This window comes from Mustela putorius, unplaced genomic scaffold (genome assembly GCF_011764305.1).
Source record: "Mustela putorius furo isolate JIRA1106 unplaced genomic scaffold, ASM1176430v1.1 tig00000196_pilon_pilon_pilon, whole genome shotgun sequence".
Classification (NCBI taxonomy): domain Eukaryota; kingdom Metazoa; phylum Chordata; class Mammalia; order Carnivora; family Mustelidae; genus Mustela; species Mustela putorius.
In genome coordinates, this window is record NW_025421310.1 from 1,320,681 (window position 1) to 1,339,929 (window position 19,249).

The 19,249-nt window shown below is 52.9% G+C and overlaps 2 protein-coding genes across 8 annotated transcripts in view; both read right to left on the reverse strand.

Annotated features, from left to right (window-relative positions):
• Positions 1-12,529, reverse strand: part of AKT2 (AKT serine/threonine kinase 2) — a 45,621-nt gene extending 33,092 nt beyond the window's left edge. Inside the window, exons 1-2 of one of the 3 annotated variants that reach the window (XM_045076813.1) lie at positions 12,337-12,528; positions 1,820-1,965 (exon numbers count right to left, since the gene is read on the reverse strand). The gene's annotated coding sequence lies outside the window, so the exon portion shown is untranslated. Of the gene's footprint in view, positions 1-1,819; positions 1,966-12,336 lie in introns of all 3 variants that reach the window. The other 2 variants (XM_045076814.1, XM_045076812.1) reach the window with 2 other exon arrangements.
• A 305-nt stretch (positions 12,530-12,834) lies between these two features.
• CUNH19orf47 (chromosome unknown C19orf47 homolog) overlaps positions 12,835-19,249 on the reverse strand; it is a 35,199-nt gene continuing 28,784 nt past the window's right edge. Inside the window, exon 9 of one of the 5 annotated variants that reach the window (XM_045076815.1) lies at positions 12,835-13,044. In XM_045076815.1, coding sequence (XP_044932750.1) covers positions 12,893-13,044 — 152 coding nt within the window. In that variant the 3' untranslated portion in view covers positions 12,835-12,892. The remainder of the gene's footprint in view (positions 13,045-19,249) is intronic. The other 4 variants (XM_045076817.1, XM_013047636.2, XM_013047637.2 and 1 more) reach the window with 4 other exon arrangements.

Below are 19,249 nucleotides of genomic sequence, written 5' to 3' on the forward strand. Positions count from 1 at the left end.
AGCACCTGCTTGCCGGAATCCAGGAGGAAAGACATGCACAAGGTGTGTGGCGTGAGCAGAGGGAAGCCACTGCCTTGCTGGCCATCCATGGCTCTGTGAACTGGTCCCTCACTCTTGTGAGCTCACTTTAGCAATACTGGGAAAGTGGCAAACCTCGTTGGAATTTCTCCTGCAAGAAAATGATCGCAGTGGTGCAAGAAGTTCTAAGGTGGGGTTTCTCCACCTCAGCAGGAGTGTTATCTGGAACTGGGTAACTCATGGTGCAGAAGGTGCTGTGCGCACAGGGGGCCATTTATCAGCATCTCTGGTCTCACCTGCACACCCTCCCCTGAGCTGTGACTATCAAAAAAGTCCTCATAGGGGCGCCTGGGTGCCTCAGTGGGTTAAGCCTCTGATTCGACTCAGGTCATGGTCTCAGGGTCCTGGGATGGAGTCACGCCATCAGGCTCTCTGCTCAGCGGGGAGCCTGCTTCCCCTTCTCTCTCTCTGTGCCTGCCTCTCTACTTGTGATCTGTCTGTCAAATAAATAAATAAAATCTTAAAAAAAAAAAGTCCTCATAGGGGCGCCTGGGGGGCTCAGTGGATTCAGTGTCTCTTAATCTGGGCCTCAGGTCACGATCTCAGGGTCATGGGATCAAGCTGGCTTGGGGCTCCTGGGGCTTTGCGCTCAGGGCAGAGGTGGCTTCTCCCTCTCCCTCCCTCCCACCCCTCCCCCTGCTCTAAGAGGGGGAAAAAAAAAAAAGAGTCCTCACACGCTACCAAATGTCCACTGTGGGCAGAGCCACCCCCTGACCGCGAACCACTGTGCCAAGGGTGCACTTGCTGAAGTCGTGAAAGACTGGAAGCAGCCAAAACACCCGCCCCAGGGCTCTGGCATGATTGTGACAGCACTAAAAAGAAGAAGCAGACTCCCATGTGCCGGTGTCTCATTCACCGCAGGCCAGGCACCCCCTCCCCAGCACTTTTACAATCTCTTTTTAGTGAAAAAACTAAGTCACTAAGTGCGACGACCGGTGCCAGTCCTCAAACCGGGAAGCGCGGAGCTGGCAGGGCTGGTGGCCCCGTGGCCCGAGTCTGGCACACCGGAAGCCGGGTCCCTGCTCCCCAGCTTTGTGAGCTCCAAGTGTCCCCCTCTGTGAAGCGGGGAGGCCGGCAGTGCCTCCAGCACAGGCTCAGGTCCCGCGTGGCAGGGCGGCGTGGCTTGGACAGGGGCAGCGTCCGCAGGCAGGTCAGTTCGCGCGCTCACGGCTGAACAGGCGGGACATGGCCCCCAGCTGCCTTCCCGCCACACAAACGGGCACCCGGCACAGAGCCTCCATTCTGGTGCTTTCTCACCCGCCACGCTCCAGAGCCAGCAGCGCCGCTCACGGCAGGTAAACGTGAGCTGCAACAACCTCTTCAGGAAAGCAGCCATGCGATGACGGCTCTGGCAGGGAAGGGTGTCAGGCTGGGGGCCACACGGAGGTGCGTGTGTAAACGTCACCTGCGTGGAGGGAACTGTGCCCTAAAAGGCAGAATCACAAATGCAGGGGTCAAGGCTGACTCGGGAACCAGATGCGCTTTCCCCTCAGAGCTCTGCCACCTCCTGGGCACGTTGCGTCCCCTTCTTCCCCTTCCCTCGCCGCCCACACACCGGAGACAGGAGCACTGGGCACTCGGGCACTCGGGGCAGTGAGGACTGAAGGAGCCACTCCACACCCAGCCCCTTGAACTGCGGCGCAGCTGCTCAGCACCGTCAGGTGTTACTGCCACTGCTGGGGGGCAGCGGGGGGACCCTTGCCTCCCACATTGCACGTTTCTGTAACATGTGAATTTTTACCTATTCCACCTCCTCGGCGGGAAGGCAGCGTTAAAGATACTTTTTTTCTCTTCAACAGCGCACAGTCCCCTCAGCTGCCCCATCTGTCTACTTGGAGCAGGTAGGACTGGGAGCAGGCTGAAGACGTAGGCGGCCTGCAAAAGATACTGGGACAAGAATAAGCACAGAGCAGATTTCCTTCTCTTCCTTGCCACCCCCGCCCCACACCTGCCCCCTCAGCCCGTCACCCAGGGCCTTAGAGCACCCCACAGAAATCACATCAGATATCTGAGCCGGCCTGCCAACAGGCTCCAAACACACCAGGTCACCAAGCTGCATGTGGGCAGAGACCCTCCAAACACAGCTCTGACCCTGTCCCTCCCCTGCTTGGGATCACATCCCAGGCCTTCACAGAGACAAGGGCCACCAGAAATTACCCCTGCCTACCCTCTTGCCTCATTGATCAGTAGCACCATCCCCACACGCTCTTCTCTGGTCCCTCAGTCTTTGCGTGTGTACTCTCTCTCACACACACACACACACATACCCCAGGACCTTTGCACATACTAGTCCCCCAAGCCGGCACACTGTTCACCCATCTTCACCTGCTAAATCCTCATTTCCTCAGAGAAGCCTGCCCTGACTGCTCCTTGCCCCACAAAGAGTCACAGATCCTCGGAGCTCAGCTTCCTGCCCCCTCACAGCACTTACCTCTAATGTGCTCAGTCACTTGGACAATTATCCGGGTAATGGTACCTCCTGCACTGGACAGGGAGCTCCACAACGCAGGGATGGGAGTGTCCTGGTCCCCGCTGTGTCCCCACCACATGGCCATGCCCAGAGCTTTCATGAACCTAGGCAGGGGTAGCACCCCCAATCATAGCTTTTGAAGTCAGAGTTGGGTCAAGTAAAGGCAAAACAAAAAATCCTGCATTCATTCCTTCCACCGCTATGGCACCCATGCTGTGTCAGCACTGCTCTAGTCACCAGGGAGGCAGCAGTGACCAAAACAGAACTCCCTGCCCTAGGGGAGTTTATGGGGGGAGGGGAGAGGGTGGACAGGCCTCGAGGTAAAGCTAAAGGAAGAGGCAAATTACATGCTGTAACAGAAGCTGACAAACCTTATGGAGAAAAACAGCACACGGAGGACTAGGTATGTGGGAAGGGGTGAGGGTTTCTGGTTTTATCCAGGGTGTTCAGAGGAGGACTCACTGAGATGGTGAATGGTGAACAGAAATTCTCACTGAGAGATGAGGCAGCCACTGGGGCCAGGGGAGAGGGGAGAGTGCCCCAGGCCCAAGAGTGGCGCCAAGGCCAGGTGGGGCCTGCGTGAGGCCCAGTCAGGAGGGTGGAGGGGAACGAAGCATGTGAAACTACCGGGGAAGCCTGGGGGGCCGCCATAAGGGCTGTGGCTACTTCTCAGGGACAGACGGGGAGCCCTCTGGCTTAGGGCGCAGTGGGACACAGGGTTCCTGGCCCCAGGGAGGCAGAGGCTGTATCACAGCTGCTTTCTGCAGCTGTCCCCTGAAGAAGTTCTACGCACTGGCCTGACTCTCTCACCTCCTGACTCACTGGGGGACCACGAGGACCCACCTTTTATCGGTGGGGAAACTGAGGACAGGAAGGATGCAGTGAGCACTCAATGCCGGGCAGCTGGGACGCGGCAGAGGAAAGCTGATCCTGAGCCTCTTCCACCACCTTCTGCCCTCAACCACCTTCTGCCCTCACTCCCACAAGACCGAGTCCCCTCTTGCACCCGGGCCAGCTCTCCCCTAACACCCCTGATGCCCTGCAGACCCAGGCTGCCCCTGCGGGCATAAACGCACACGTGCGCACATGCGCAAGGAGGGCCAGCCCCTCCTGCCCCAGTCTGGCTGAGGCCTTCCTCTCTCACAGGCGTTGCTCCACATCACCATCTGGCTGCCTCCCTGGCCAGAAGTTTGGAGGCAGGACCTGGCGGCGTGAGTCCCCATTTACCCCTGGGGCACCTAGGAGCAAGCAGGGAGGCTCCTGCCCACGGCTAAGGTTTGCTGAGGGCTCCCGATGAGCCAGGTCCGGACTCATAGGGACCCTCTCGGCAAATCCTGAGAGGTGGATGCTATCACTATCGCCATCCTGACCCAAGGAGGCGAAATCACAGGCCCAAGATCACACTGTCGTGAGTGTAGGAGATGGCTGCGCTAGCCAACAGAACTTTCTGTAATAACAGAAATGTAGCTCCAGGGGCTAGTGCAAGTAAAAAGCTAAATTTTTACTTGTAATTCAGTGTAATTCACTAAAACTCAAACAGCCCTGCAGGGCTAGTGGCTAGCAAACTGCAAGTGTAGCTCCACAGAAGCTCTGGGATGAAGCCCCAGGAGGCCGAAGGCAGAAGGGCTGGGGGGAGGCGAGCGCTAGGGCGTGCTCCCAGGCCCAAGGGGCTGGATCCTTCCAGCCGGGCACGAAGGAGCTCCCGTGTGACACCATCACTCCCAACCCCTGACCCATTCGGCCCAGGGAGCCAAAACAGGGCTCAGAGCCCAAACCCACACCCAGAGTGCTGGTCAGTCCAGTCCTGGCTGCTACCTTCCAGGATTCACGGGTCGCTTCCCTGAACCTCAGTGTCCTCCTCCTCTATAAAACGCAATCTTCAGGACAACCTGACATGTTTTTAGAGTATTTCAAAAGATGTTTTGTTTTTGCGGGGTTTTGGGTTTTTGTTTTTTGTCTTTGGCAATCCAGGGTCATCATGGGGACCCAGTGAGACATGCTTCAAGCACAGCTGGGGATGAGGCCAGCAATTCGGAAAACAGGCAGCAATTACACAAAGGCAAACTCCAAAGTCAAGGGCCAGCCTGAGCCTGAGTTAGTCAGAGCTATGGAAGTGGCAGCTATGTTCATCCTGTCACTCGCTGGTTAAAAGGAATCATCCAGATGATTCATGACATGCCCATATTCACTTGTTGAAAATATCATCTAAATGAAAACACACAGCTAAAAACAGTAGACAAGTCGCAGACACTACCCAAAAACACATGCTCACACTCCCCACTCCCTCACCCTCCTTCAGGTCTTGGGACACCAGTTTGAGAAGCACAGACTTGCCAGCCAGACCTGGGCCCTGCCGCCCTCCCATGCACCGACCCTGCTGCCCCAGCTGCAGTGGCATGTACTCAGGGTCACCACACTGAGGTGTACCCCATCTTACGGCCTTTACCTATGCTGCACCCCTGCCTGGTCTGCTGCTTTAGGCTTTCATGTTAAGGCCTGAATGCCTCACCTCAGGAGCTTTCCCCAAGTTCCCCTCCTGCCAAGGCCATCCAGATCTGTTCCCTTCCTTTGTGGCACCAAGCACTCTTGGACAAACGCTACTTTTCTGCCTCCTCCAGTAAACTGGGTGCTGCTCCCTGACAGCCAAAACCATCCACAGCACACAGTAGGTCCTCAATAAATCACCTGGTAAAAGAATGGAATACACAAATGCCCAAAAATAGCCAAGGGTGGGCTCCAGTGGCCGTTTGGGAATCAGACCCCAAGGCAGGGGATAGGAGAGTTACCTCCCAACTCTGACCCCTGCCCCCTGGCCTCTAGGGAAGGAAGGGGCTGGCCAAGGCCACGGCTCCACAGGCACTGGGAAGGTTGCTGCACCCCATCTCCCAAGCAAGGATCGAATGGAGATTAATCCAGTCATTTCCAGAACAACTGAGGCCTACTTCATGCCCGCTCTGTTTAGAAGAAGAGAAAGAAAAAAAGATCATTAGGACAGCAGTAGTGAAGAGCACCTGACCAGCTCAGAGCTCAGTAGGTGGTGTGTGCGACTCTTGATCTCGGGGTTGTAGGTTTATGCCCCACGTTGGGTGTAGAGATTACTTAAAATCTCTTAAAACAGCAAAGGCAGTAATGACCTCAGAAACAGTGGCCATGGCACTCATCAGAGGCAGAAGACCAAGTCTCAAAGAGGCAGACTGAACCCCAGACAGAGTGGGCTTCAAATTTCCTGTCTCTCACCAACACCGTGATTTTGGGCAAATCCAGTAACCTGCCCAGGCCTTTGCTCGCTCACCTAAGAAATGGGAGGAAGAGTTGCACAGAGCTCCCAGGTCATGGCGAGGACTGGTGAGAGCAGGCACATCAGGCCCCGGGGCAGGCCTGGAACGGAAACACCGCCCTGCTAGCTCTCAGTAATGACGGCATTCTACTGAGCACTTTCCCAGGAGGCCCCATGTCAGGCATTTTCTAACACACACGATCCCTGAATCCTCCCGACAGCCCCACTTGGCAGCGTTGTTCCCGTGTGAGCCCAGCAAAATGCACCTCAAGGACATGAAACAAGGCCCCCAGCGTTCCACAGCAACCAAAGGAGAAGCTGGGAGCAGCCTCTACCACTATGCAATGACCCACCGATGATGAAGGCCTTGAAATCAGGCCGGGAGGGGTGAGGGAGCAGGGCAAGGGAGAGGCAGCTGCCCCCCTCTTCCATTTGCAAAGGGCCCACAAGGTGGCAAACCAAAGCAGGCTTGGATTTCTGGCCTCACCCTTAGAAACAACATCTGCGGACAAGCTTCCTGGGCAGAACAGCAGGGCTCAAGGAACTTCCTGCACAGACCTCCACATGTAGTCTCCCTTTAGCCAATCCCCGCTTACCATGCCCTGCTTCACGTACCCAGTGCAGCCAGGCCCCACTGTGGGTGCTGAGCTGGCGGTGGATCCTGCCCCCAAGGGGGCCAGGCCTGAGCTCCCATCCCCCCACCCCCACCCCTCCCACCCCTGCTCCCTTGTTCCCTCCCCTCCTGGTCCTGCTCCCAGGGCTGTCTCCCCTAGCTGGGCCTCCTGCTGCTTGGCTGGCTGTCCAGAAGAGCCTGCCACGGAACCACCCCACCGTGCAGCCTGGAGGCCTGGTGGTGGAAAGCCTTCTACTGAGAGCTCTTGGGCAGCTGAAGAGAGGCCCAGGGAAGGGTGTCCCTGGGTCCTCCAGAGGCCGGGAGAGCAACTTCGAAAAACACTCCTTTCCATCCCCCCATCCCAAAGGATTTCCGGAGACGCCAGAGGTTTGCTCTTGAGGGTCTCTCCACTCCTTCCAGAAAGACAGCCCAGAGCAAGCCTGGGAAAATCAACAGCCCAGCTTCTGCTTAGTGCACTAAGCCTTCAATATGAGGCTCCCTAACCCATGACGACCTGGTCTCAGAAGACCTGGAGCCATGCTGCTCAAATTCAGAGCCCAACCCCAGCACTGGTTACTGAGGATCTCCAGGCCTCTGCGAGCTGGGAATCAAGAGCCGCGTCTGGCTCAATCTAAGGGAGATCTTCACTCAAGTCCTCCCGTGGCTCCTTTGCAGCACTCCACGATCCCTATCTATGTGTCACCTCCTCCAGGAGACACTCCTTAATCACCCCACAGTAATAATATCCCCACACACTCTTTCCTCTTTTGCCTTTCTAACATTGGTCACAAACTGATATCCTCTTCTAGATTTGCTTGCTGGGCACCTGTCTCCACTAGAAGGTAGGCCCGCAACACCTGGTTTTCTAAGTTCTAGGGCAGCAACCAGGAATGTGGCAGGTCCTCAGGCACACAGCTGCGTGGAAGGTCAAGTCAGCCAAGTACAGCTTTTATCAGGTATTACCGTTGTTCTGCACTGTTATTTGATATTAGCCCAGCTGTCTGGGTTGGGGAGGGGTGGGCACAAATCACCTCACTGAGCCTCCCCCCATCTGTCCCTAAATGGAACAGCCTGGGCCCTGGGGAATGTGGTGTGAAAACCACAAAGGAGGGAGGCGACCATCACGCCTTTGCCACCATTTCTAAGGCAGTGATTCTACTCAAGGGGGAAGTGGGAGGCATGTGAAACTCCCTGACCCACTCAAAAATCTACCCCCCCAACCCCAAGCAGAGGCCTGAGAACCTCTTCTGGTGAAAGGCTCCTTCTGAAGCTTGAAATCTGCCTGAGCTATCCCTCAGAGAAGTCTGCAAGACTCTGACCTCGCCTGCCCTCCGCTCCAGTCTCCCCTCACTCACCCTGCCCCGCCACATAGGCCTCCGTGCTGCAGGTCCCTGTACCTCATCAAGTTTTCAACTCTGGCCCTGTGGTTCCCCCACCGCGCAACCCCCAAGGCCAGTTCTTCTCCTCACTCACCTGGTCCACTGATTGGGGATCAGCAGAGAGGCCTTCCTGACAGCCCAATGACAGCAGCTCCCAGTCACACCTGATTGTAACTGACTGCTTGGCACCTCCCTTGAACCTGTCCCTCATTTATTCGCCAGGCTGACTGTCTCCCTCAGTGCCACGGAAGGAGCACCTCCGTCCAGGGCACTGCTGCATCCCCAGCACCCGAAGCGACGAAAGGCACACAGCAGGTGCTCAGTGAAGGCTGGTGGATCAGGGAAACCCTCTGGCTCTGCGACACCTTCAGGACCAAAGGCACACTTCTCCCCCTGCCCGCCCCCCACCCCCAACCCTGGCCCAGGTGGCTCTGCGCAACTAGGCCCCTGACTCCCACCAGCACTTTTGCGCCTCACCCAGCTTGCGCCCATCCTTCTGCCTCGCAGCCTTCAAAGGGCTGTTCTCACCTGGGTCAAGGCCCTTCCTGCCACTCCCGGGGGCTGTGGTGGAGATTCGGTAAAAGCACATAGAGCACGGGGGATTAGCAGGGCCTGACATCTGAAAAAGAGCTAGAATTGTGACCTCAGAAGAGCTCTGGGCAGCAACTGTGTGGGAGGATGAGGAGGCCTGGGGGCTGCACTTGCTACCCTTTGTTTGATTATATGTCCCACCTCTGCCCCAAGCCTCCAAAACCTCAGTTTCCTCATCTGGAAAATGGGGATGCTAATTTCAGCCGGGCCCTCCTCCTGGTGGTAGTTGCCAAGGCTCTGCAGCCTGGGCAGAGCCTCCAAAATAACACAAATTACAATTGCTAAGCTGTCCAGAGGGCTCACCATGTATCAGGCATTCTCCTGAAAGAGTGACAGCCAGAAACGTTTACTGGAGGCTGTGCCGGGGAGGCTTTCCACAGATTAACCCATTTCACCTTCAGGACAACGTATCAAGGGGGAATGACCATCCCTCGACACAATGGAAGCTCAGAGAGGCTGAGGAACCTGCTCAAGGGCACCCAGCCAGGAGTGCCAGGGCTGGATTTGAACCCGCTGCTCTGAATCACGTTGGTGGAGCTCTTTACAGAGCTCAGAAACCAGGACACAGGATTCCCGGATTCTGGCTGGGCCAGCTGGGAAGCTGGACACCAAGACACCAGAGAGGAGTGAGGAGAGAGGGGAGAGGGCGTGGGAAAGGATGGACGGGCTCAGGATTGCTGACTGGGCACCAACCACCAGCCCAGGAGCCTCTGGTGGATGAACTCGTTTCACCCTCACAACACTCTGATGTGGGTGCCATTCAGAGCCCACTGCACAAGAGGGGAACACTGAGGTCCAAGGTCACACAGCCAGAACATGAAAGCTCCAGAAAACTGCATGCAGGCCCAGCACACCATGCTTGGGCAGGGGCCTCTAGCATGGCTCCCCTGAGTATGTCACCCCGTGCGCGGCCCCCCCCTGCTGTTTTCTCCTGGCTCCCAGCTACTCTGCACCGGGTTAAAAGACGTCCCCTAGCTCAACACCGAGGGACCAAGTTTCACCAGCAAGCCCAGAACTACTAGACTGGCTGCTGGCAGAGGTGCTCACAGCAGCCCTGGGCGTGGATGGTGAAAGGAAGGAAATGCCCAAGGGTGCAGCTGGCAGCGTCCAGGGCAGGGCCTCTGAGGTGCCCAAGACCCACTCTAGCTGGGGACCTGGGGACCAAAGAGCACACAACACTAGAAGCAAGCTGATCTGGGTTCAAAACCCAGCCTGTCCCCAAGGGTCGGAGGGACCTAGGGCAAACCAATTCTTACCTGAGCCCTGAGGTCTCATTCTGCAAAAAGGAGAGAACTACCACATCCACTGCTGGGGGCAACTAACCCACAGTTTTAGTTGTTGACAAGAGGCTCACTGAGACCAAACCTGGCCAGGTAGGGGTGCACATCTTGGTTCTATTACCTCTGGCTGTGACACATCAGGCCAAGCCTTTCACTTCACAGCAGGTGTCTCAGTCCCCTCATCTGTAAAATGGGCACCACACTCCTACCTAGCTCACAGGAGTCTATAAAATGGGCATAACCATACCTAACCTGTAGGTTCGTTTTGAGATTTAAAAGAGCTTATGTGTGTAAAAGGGTTGCCCCACGCCAGACATACTGTAGATGGCCAAAACCACCAGCTGTTCACTAGCTCTGGAAATGACTTACCTCTCTGTGCTTCAGTTTCCCCTTAGAACACGGAGACCATGCAACCGTACCTATGGCTCTAGCATGTGTATTCAGCAAGTTAATCCATTCTGAATAGTGTATCGTACCCAGAAAGCACTCAATAAATGTCAGTCATCGATCTCACAAGTATGGTTTTTACTGTTGCTGTTAACCCCATCAGGCAAACCCTTTAAAAGCTGGCAGAAGGAGGGCGCCTGGGTGGCTCAGTGGGTTAAGCCGCTGCCTTCGGCTCAGGTCATGATCTCAGAGTCCTGGGATCGAGTCCCACATCGGGCTCCCTGCTCAGCAGAGAGCCTGCTTCCCTCTCTCTCTCTTTGCCTGCCTCTCCATCTACTTGTGATTTCTCTCTGTCAAATAAATAAATAAAATCTTTAAAAAAAAAAAAAAAAGCTGGCAGAAGGAGACCAGAGAAACAAACCCTTAGTGGAGAAAAATTCTAGAGCCCCACAGTCTAGAAAAGACTCAAGGACCTCAAGGACCTCATGGACTGTACTCGAGGAACCACAGCCTGAGAAGACAGTCAGCTTGGGAGCCAAGGATGTGGACCAGCCTTTGACCACATCACCAGCCCACATTAGCTGGGGCAATCAGGGACTGCAGCCAGCCTTCTGGGAACTCCAGACCCGGGGCAAAGGCTACCCAGCAAGCCAAGGTCACGAGCTGGCCTAGGCAGCAAGGGCAGTTGCTCCAAGCACCCACCCAGTGATAACACTGAGAAACTAGATCTGTGGGAGACTTGGCTACCCTAAGTCCTTCAGAGAAACCTTCCTCCCTGGTTCTGGCTGGGCCAGGGCACCTCTACCCAAGTCCCCTGGGCCTCTGCAGAGAGAACAGCTGGGAAAACAGCACTCAGCCTCATTGTCGCCTATCAGTAAGACCAACTGTTATCGCCTAGTGGGGAGCGTAAACACAATAGGAGGCTGGACAGCTAACCAGGGAGACACAAACACCCTCATAACTAGAATGGAGACTGCCATGATCTGTACTGGAGCCTGGCTCCTCAAAATCCACCGCCCAGCAAGGGCTATTTCAGTGGGTGCTTGGAGTGACTGCCCTTGCTGCCTAGGCCAGCAAGGTCTGGCCAGGGCTGAACTCCCCAATGCTTCTCTGAGAGGCGAAGAGAGGACAAGGCTGAAAGGCAGACCATGGAAGACCAACATGATTACTCTAGCCCAGGCAGTCCCCAAATGAGAGGAAGGGGGTCTTCAGAATTCCAAGGATCAAGACGTCCCCCGCCACCCTGCCTTGACAGAGAGGTGTCCCTCTAAACACTCCTTCCTCCTAAGTCTTAACAAGGAGATCCAGGGGCCACAGCTCCTCAAATCTGAGCACAATACCTCCTCCCCTCCCAAATATGGAGCTGAAAGCTCAGAAAACTTCAGAGGCTTCTAAAACATCTTCTGCCCACAGAAACAAAGAATTTGCCACAGAAGTGTCTCACACATCTTTTAAAAAGGTTTAATAATATGAAAAGGTTGTCGGACAGACAGCAATCCCAGCGACCATCCAGTTCCCCCAAAGTCATTGAAAAGTTCAATAGTGATCCTCCTACGGCTCCGAGCAAACCCCCAAGCCCCACCCACCAAACTCGGGAGGCAAAGCCCTTCCACAACAGTCCGCATTACAGCCCTCCCAAAATACTCCCCCGAAAACCCACCGGGGCCTGCTCCCCTCACCCCGCCCCCGCATCCCTCAAAGATTATAAACATCACAACCCTCCGCCCTCGATACGGGGCTCCTCCACGCTCTCAGGATGCCCCCCCCGCACCTCAGTGGTATGACCCACACGGCGCTACTCGGGCCGCACTTGGTACAGCTCCCTCCCCAGCAGCCCCCCACCTCCCTAAACACGCTGGAAGAACAGCTCCCACAGCCCCGAATAGGTACAGCCCCCTACACATGGTAAGGCGCGTCCCCCACCCCACCCCGATGGGTTAGCTCTCGCACACCCGGCGGGCGCACCCTTCCCATCCCGCTGGTTCAGCCCCCAGTTCCTTAGTGGTTCGGTCCCCGCACTTCGGTGTGCCCCCCACCGGCGCCGCCTCAGTGGTACGGCCAGCCGCCCCCGCCCCCGGCCCCTCTGGGGTAGTCCGACCGCCCCCGCGCAGCCGCCCCCACTCTGTCCCGGAAGGGGGGGCTCGAGGACGGCGGTCCCCGCCCGGCGGGCACTGGTGGTACGGCCCAGCGCCGCACGGCGGGGGGTCCGGACGCAACCATCGCGGGGGGAGGCGCTCGGGGACACGCGCTGGCGCACTCACCTGTCACCGGCGGCCGCCCAGCCTCTCCGGCGGGGCCCTACTCCCGCCCATCGCCACGCTGCGCTTGGTCCCGCTCCTTGTGTTTCCTGGCGGCAGCAACTGCAGCGGCAGCGGCAACGCCTTCTCCGAGCCAGGCCCAACGGCTCGCGCGGCGCGGCCCCCCCGCCCCCTCCCCCCAGCCCCCGCTTACCGCCCCCTCCCACCCTCTGGCCGGAAATACCGCCTTCTCCCGCCACAAACAGGAACTGACGTAAAAGAGCGAGAGAGGAACTCGGAGAGCGTTAGGGCGCAGGCGCAAGGCCTGGCCAGAGGCCGACTCAGAGCGAGACGCCTGCGTACTTTAGGCAAGTTTGGGTCGAGGTGAGCTAGAGAGGTACCACGCGCAGGCGCCGGATGTAAAGAAGAGACGGGATTGCGCAGGCGCAGCAGGACTCTGACGCCCGCTTTCCTCAAAGGCTCGCCGCAGCGATACTTCCCGGCAGCCCCAGGTCCTTATTTACATACGCTTTGATCTCGCTTTACTGTGATCTCGCCTTTCCTTTCGGTTCCAAGGCTCTTAAAGAGCCCTGGAGCGGGGGTTAGGAGAGTTTTCACTGTGTCTCGCCATGGTGAGCACATCCTCTGAAGTCTCACAGACCCAGCTTTGCATTTCCTCGCTGGTGATAGTAAACAGAAGATTGACCGTTTTCTGTGCCTGTGTATCCAAATCTGCAAAATGGAAACAGCTGCGTCACTGGGATATTGGACTTTTATTTTTTTTATGTAAATAGAGCAGTTTATATCAATTAGACACTCTGTGAATCCAAAATAGTAATCCTACTGCTCATCATATATATGCAATAGGGGTATAACTTTATTTAATGGGGTAACTTAGTCCTTAAAAGGCCTTAAGATCGCCTTGTAAGAAAAGGGCTCTATTCTGGTGCACTGGTCAGCTAGTGTCCTAGGCAGTGTGAGACCTCTGTCTCCCAGGTCCTTCGCTCTCAGAGGTTGGGTAGGGCTTGCTGTCTTCTGAATTTGGGTTCCAGTGAGCTTGGCAGGTATATATTGGTCAGTGCATACTTCTGGAAACCCTAGCTGGTAGTTGAAGAATCCTAGGTCCACCAAAGTCTGTGAGAGTAACGCAGACAATCCAGCTCAGAAGCTTCTCTGTATTCCTTACTCATGGGCTTCCCCCAACACAGGGTTGATAACCAACCAACGCCTCCCCCACCACAGGCCTGATCATTTTAGTGTCTTACTGTCTGGTGACAGGTCTGTCTCCACTGTGCAGAGAGTCCCACGAGGAAAAAGACTAGGACTGCCTCAGTCACCACCGTGTAGCTAACACTGCCCAGCAAAAGTCTTGGCACAGAGTGTGCTCTTGGGGAATATTTGTTTCAGGAATTAGTCCTTTCCGGTATAACCTAGACTCAAGCTCACTGGGGTCTACTTTCTTTGCTCCTTTCTGTGCTGAACAGTTCATAGCCCCTTCCCCTATTTCTGAGTCTTCCTGAGTGAACTGGAATCCCTGTCCCTCGCGAGATGGATTATAAGACGTAAAGACATCTCACTGAAATCTTCCTTGTGCTTGTGTATAAATTCTGTGGGGCACAGTAGTCAAGAATAATGCTTTCAACCTAAGATCTAGTACACACGTAGGTATACTTACCTATATACATATATACCTGTATGAAAATGTCATCAAATACTATTTAACTAGTATGTATCATGCACTGAGATTTTTTTTTTCCCCAGTGCTATTCAAGGCCCTGCTAAACCGATTTTCTGAAGGACTAAAGGGTCATGCCTTGCAGTTTAAAACACATTAGTCTGGTGGTGAACAACACTCATAGGCCCGGCTTCTAATCGTGCCTTTCCTGTGTCCTTGTTAAAATAACTTCACTTCTCTCATTGCAAAACAGTATCAATAGCATTGACTTAGCAATTGTTATAGGCCAGATTCTGTTCTTGATACAGTCCCACCAATGCTATCCTGTTGCCATCAATACCATCTTGGAGGTCAGGTGCTCGAGGTCCCAGGACACATTAGGGGTAAGGCAGGATTTGAACCCAAGCCGTCTGTTACAAGAGTCTGTGCTTTGAATTCATATCATGCTGGAAAATGGGAAGTCATAGCCCTGTTTCGGCCCCAGCAGACCACTTAATTATCATTTTGGGGGTCTCAGTGTCTCAATTTCCAAAACAAAGGTAATTTAGGAGAAAACTCCCTAAAACCTCAAATTGTTCTATACCCTCTAATCTATTCTGTGAACGCCCTACTTGTAACTGTAAAGATGGGCTGCATATGCACTTCTGCAGAGATGGGCCAGTAGCTTCTCATTGGAAGGTTGCCCAAAGGCCTCTTGATTCAGAAAGAATGATCAAGGGACGCCTGGGTGGCTCAGTTGGTTAAGCAGCTGCCTTTGGCTCAGGTCATGATCCTAGCGTCCTGGGATCGAGTCCCATATCGGGCTCCTTGCTCCGCAGGGAGCCTGCTTCTCCGTCTGACTCTGCCTTCCACTCTGTCTGCCTGTGCTCGCTCTCGCTCGCTCTCTCTGACAAATAAATAAAATCTTTAAAAAAAAAAAAAAGAAAGAAAGAATGATCAAGAATCCTTTCCTGACAGGCGGAGAGGGCATCTCCTCAAAAATCCCCTTCTGTTGCCTCCCAGCAGAAATCTGGCCCTAGAGTATATTTCTACCCCTTTCAGAGATTGGGCTCTCAGTGGTGATTGGACAAGTTGCATGGACCAACCATAAGAACCTCTTAGGGGTGTCTGGGTGGCTCAGTCAGTTAAGTGGCTGCCTTCAGTTCAGGTCATGAACCCGGGGTCCTGGGATGGAGCCTGCTCAGGAGGGAGCCTACTTCTCCCTCTGCCACTCCCCCTGCTTGTGCTATCTCTCCATGAATGAAATCAATGAATAAAATCTTAAAAAAAAAAAAAAAAGAACCTCTTAGTAGTTGCAAACAGGGAGCTTCCGTTCCATTCCCACAAGGTGGGGGGTGGGGGGGTGGTGTCTGTGGCAGTGATGGAGCTGGCCATGGGGAGGAAATCTCTCTGCCACACAGGCCCAGTCAGGAGGTACAAGCAGAAGAACTCTGATTTACCCCCTTCTTCATCCTAAGCAGAGCATTTTCCAGGGGACCAAGTCCATAGCATTAATCAGATTCTCAAAGAAGTCTGGAGCTTAAAATAATGATAATAATGAGTTTTTTTTTTTAAAGATTTTATTTATTTGACAGAGAGAGAGAAATCACAAGTAGACAGAGAGGCAGGCAGAGAGAGAGAGGGAAGGAAGCAGGCTCCCTGCAGAGCAGAGAGCCCGATGCGGGGCTCGATCCCAGGACCCTGGGATCATGACCTGAGCTGAAGGCAGAGGCTTTAACCCACTGAGCCACCCAGGCACCCAATGAGTTTTTATTTAAGAGAGTTTCCCATGTTCTACAGAAATGTTGAAATATCTTTGACTCCCCAGCCAGAAGTTACTAAGCCCCACCCTTGATGCTGTTTGGGAAGATCCTTTTAGAGTCATTTTAAGTTTTTGGCATAAATACATATAAGCCTCAGGGATTCTGTAAATGTCCCTTCCAGTTTCTTTTTATACAATATGTTTCTGTTCCAAAAACTGTAAATGGAAGACACCATGCGTCGTGCACATTCAACTTTTTAACACATCAGAGATTCCCAAATGCGTAAGTGGTCACTGGAAGCTAATGCACTTGTAGGCAGACCTTGAAATGAAGCTTTTTCTGCTCTTGATAAGAACAAACCCTTTTTCCATCTGCTCTGAATACATAGATGGCTTCCTATCACATGCAGAATAAAAGCTAAAGGCCTCATCATAGCCTTCAGGGCCTCACGGGGAGCTGCCCCTGCTTATCTTTCTAACTTCATCTCAAGCTTCTCTTGCCCTTGACCTCCACATTCTGGACACACTAACCTCTGCCCCTCCCAAAACTACAAGCTTCTTACCACCTTGGAGCTGTTTCTCTTGCTGTTTGTTCCTTTTCCCTGGACTATTTACCTCCTTGATCTTGATCTTTGCAGGACTGGCTCTTTCTTGTCTTTCAGAACTGAGTTCAAATCTCACCTCATTAGGGGCACCTGGGTGGTTCAGTCATTAAGCATCCGCCTTTGGCTCAGGTCATGGTCCCAGGGTCCTGGGATCAAGCCCTGCATCAGGCTCCCTATTCAGCAGCAAGCCTGCTTCTCCTTCTCCCCTACTTAGCACTTAACTCTAAAGAGTATCTTTGTTGTTGATGCCCCTTTGCAGCTGTCTTCCCCCAAACCAGAATATAAATTGCTGGTGAGGGTGAAGACTTTGTCTTGGGTAGGCACCACTGTATTCCCACCCCTAGAACAATGCCTGGCACATAGTTAGGACTTGGGGGGGGGGTGTCAATAAATAGTTGTTGACTGAATGTGGTTTGTTTGTTTGTGTTTTCTAAGATTTATTTATTTGAGAGAGCAAGCACAAGCGGTGGGGAGAGGCAGAGGGAGAAGCAGACTCCTCACTGAGCAGGGAGCTTGACAAAGGATGGGGCTCGATCCCAGGACCCAGAGATCATGACCTGAGCTGAAGGCAGATGCTTAACTAACAGTCACCCAGGTGCCCCCCACCCTAGTAATCTTAACCTTCTTAGTCAAAAGCACATTCAGGGGTGCCTGGGTGGCTCTGTCCATTAAGTGTCTGCCCTCAGCTCAGATCACGATCTCTGGGCTCCTGGGAGCCTCGCACTGGGTTCCCTGCTCAGTGGGGAGTCTGTTTCTCCCTCTCCCTCTCCCCACACTGCTCATGCTCTCACTCTCTCTCTCTCTCTCTCTCAAATAATAAATAAATAAAATATATATTTTTAAAAGCTACTGGGGTGAATTTTACTTCATCTGTACTTGTCCACTCACAAAAAGTTGAACAAATAATAATAATCTCTTAACATTTATTAGTGAGTTCCCACATGTCAGGCACATCGCTAGGAACTATATCCATGACCTTGTTAAACAATCCTGCGGATAGAAGGCTCTGTGAGACTTATTTTGCAGAAATAAACACAGGAGGAGAAGCCTCTCACCAAATCCCACACTACCAGAATGTTGTGGCGGCTAGATCCATTCCCACACGTGTCTCAGGCCAAGCCCCCACTTTTAAACAAAGTACTGGACCTTACATGTGTGGGCCCAGATTTGAGAAACAGAAAATCTCATTTTCTGCTGAAGCATATGGATTTAAAACCGTGAAATACTTAAAACAGAGTTTCCTACAATATTAAGAAAAATTGAGGGGCGCCTGGGTGGCTAAGTTGTTAAGCAACTGCCTTCCGCTCAGTGGGAAGCCTGCTTCTCCCTCTCCCTCCCCCTGCTTGTATTCCCTCTCTTGCTGTCAAATAAATAAATAAAAATCTTTTTTTTAAAAAGAAATAAATAAAAAGAAAAATTGAGATAATATGAATACCACCTAGTTTTTTTTTTAGGTCCTCATGAAGGGAATCCTTTCACAGCCACTCAGCGGAATGGTTTATAAACTATTCCTGATCTTGCCACAAGATGGCGCAACGTGAGCTGGTAATCCCCGCAGATACTCAGGCTGGAACCCACCCCGGGCAAGGGCCGGTTACTTAAACGTTCACTGCGAATAAAGAAACTGATGTGACACCTGAATGCAAAGCACGATCCAGAATTGGACTGTGAGCTGGGAGTTGGGCGGGGAGCAGAGAATGGCCATAAGGAACACTATTGTGAGAACTGAAGAAATTGAAGTACGGACTGAATAATATACAGAAATCAGGGGTGCCTCAGCCAGTTGAGCGTCAGACTCTTATTTGGTTCAGGTCATGATCTCAGATGTGAGAAACCCCTTGTACCATTCTTGCAACTTTTCTAGTTTACAATTATACTCTTTGCACAGGGGGGTGGGTCGGGCAGAGGGAGAGGGAGAATCCCAAGCAGGCTCCACCCTCAGGGCAGAGCCTAATGCAAGGCTGGATCTCACAACCCTGAGATCACCACCTGAGTCAGAACCAGGAGTAGGAAGCCTAACTGAGGGAGTCACCAGGCGCCTGAAGTTTACATTTATATTAAAATAAACAGTTACCCAGAAAGTTCTTTTTTGTAGCCCATAAGAATGTCATGAAAGAGTTAAGTGTTGGAGCTAAAGATCTTCCCTGCAAATTATCAATTTCAGGGATAAAATGAGATGACAACGCTGTACCAGGCATTGTGAAGCCCTTCCCAATCATCCTATGAAGTAGATACTACTATTACTCCCATTTTATTGTAGAAGAAACAAGCACAGAGAGGCTGAGTAACCCACCCAAGACCACACAGCCAGAGTCATGGCATTTTAACAACTAAAAGACCATCAAGAAGGCCAAACAGTGGCAACGATATATATGACCCTATACTGGTCATTTCGGAGGAAGCGCAGCACTAAATGTGAGGGAGCAAAAAAGGAAGTTTTAGGGAAAAGCTCTGGAACAATGAATGTAGGTTTATGGGCTCTGAACCCCTGCCTCAACTTGTTAATCAAGTCTATGCCAAAGCCAATCTTGAATTATGCAAGGTTTAACCAAAATAAAATCCAGAAATCAAGAGGCTACTGATTCTGAGGTGAATCTGCTAGCTGTTAACTGGGTGGAAAAATTAGAATATTCTTCAAATAAATCTGAGTATTCTCAATATTTACTTGTAACATAAATTCAAACTTATAAAACATTTCCCTTTCCCCCTGTAATTTAACTCCTAGGTATCTGCCCTGCAGATATGTCCATGCATAAGCAAAATGTTGTGGATGCAAGAGGCACTGTCTGTGATAGAAGGATCTGGAAACCACTAGGTTCCCCAGTGAGACTGGTTCCATACCTAAGATACATCCACACAAGGGGACACCAGGCAGCTACTTGAAAAGGAAGCTCTTTCAAAGAAGCACTTTTATTA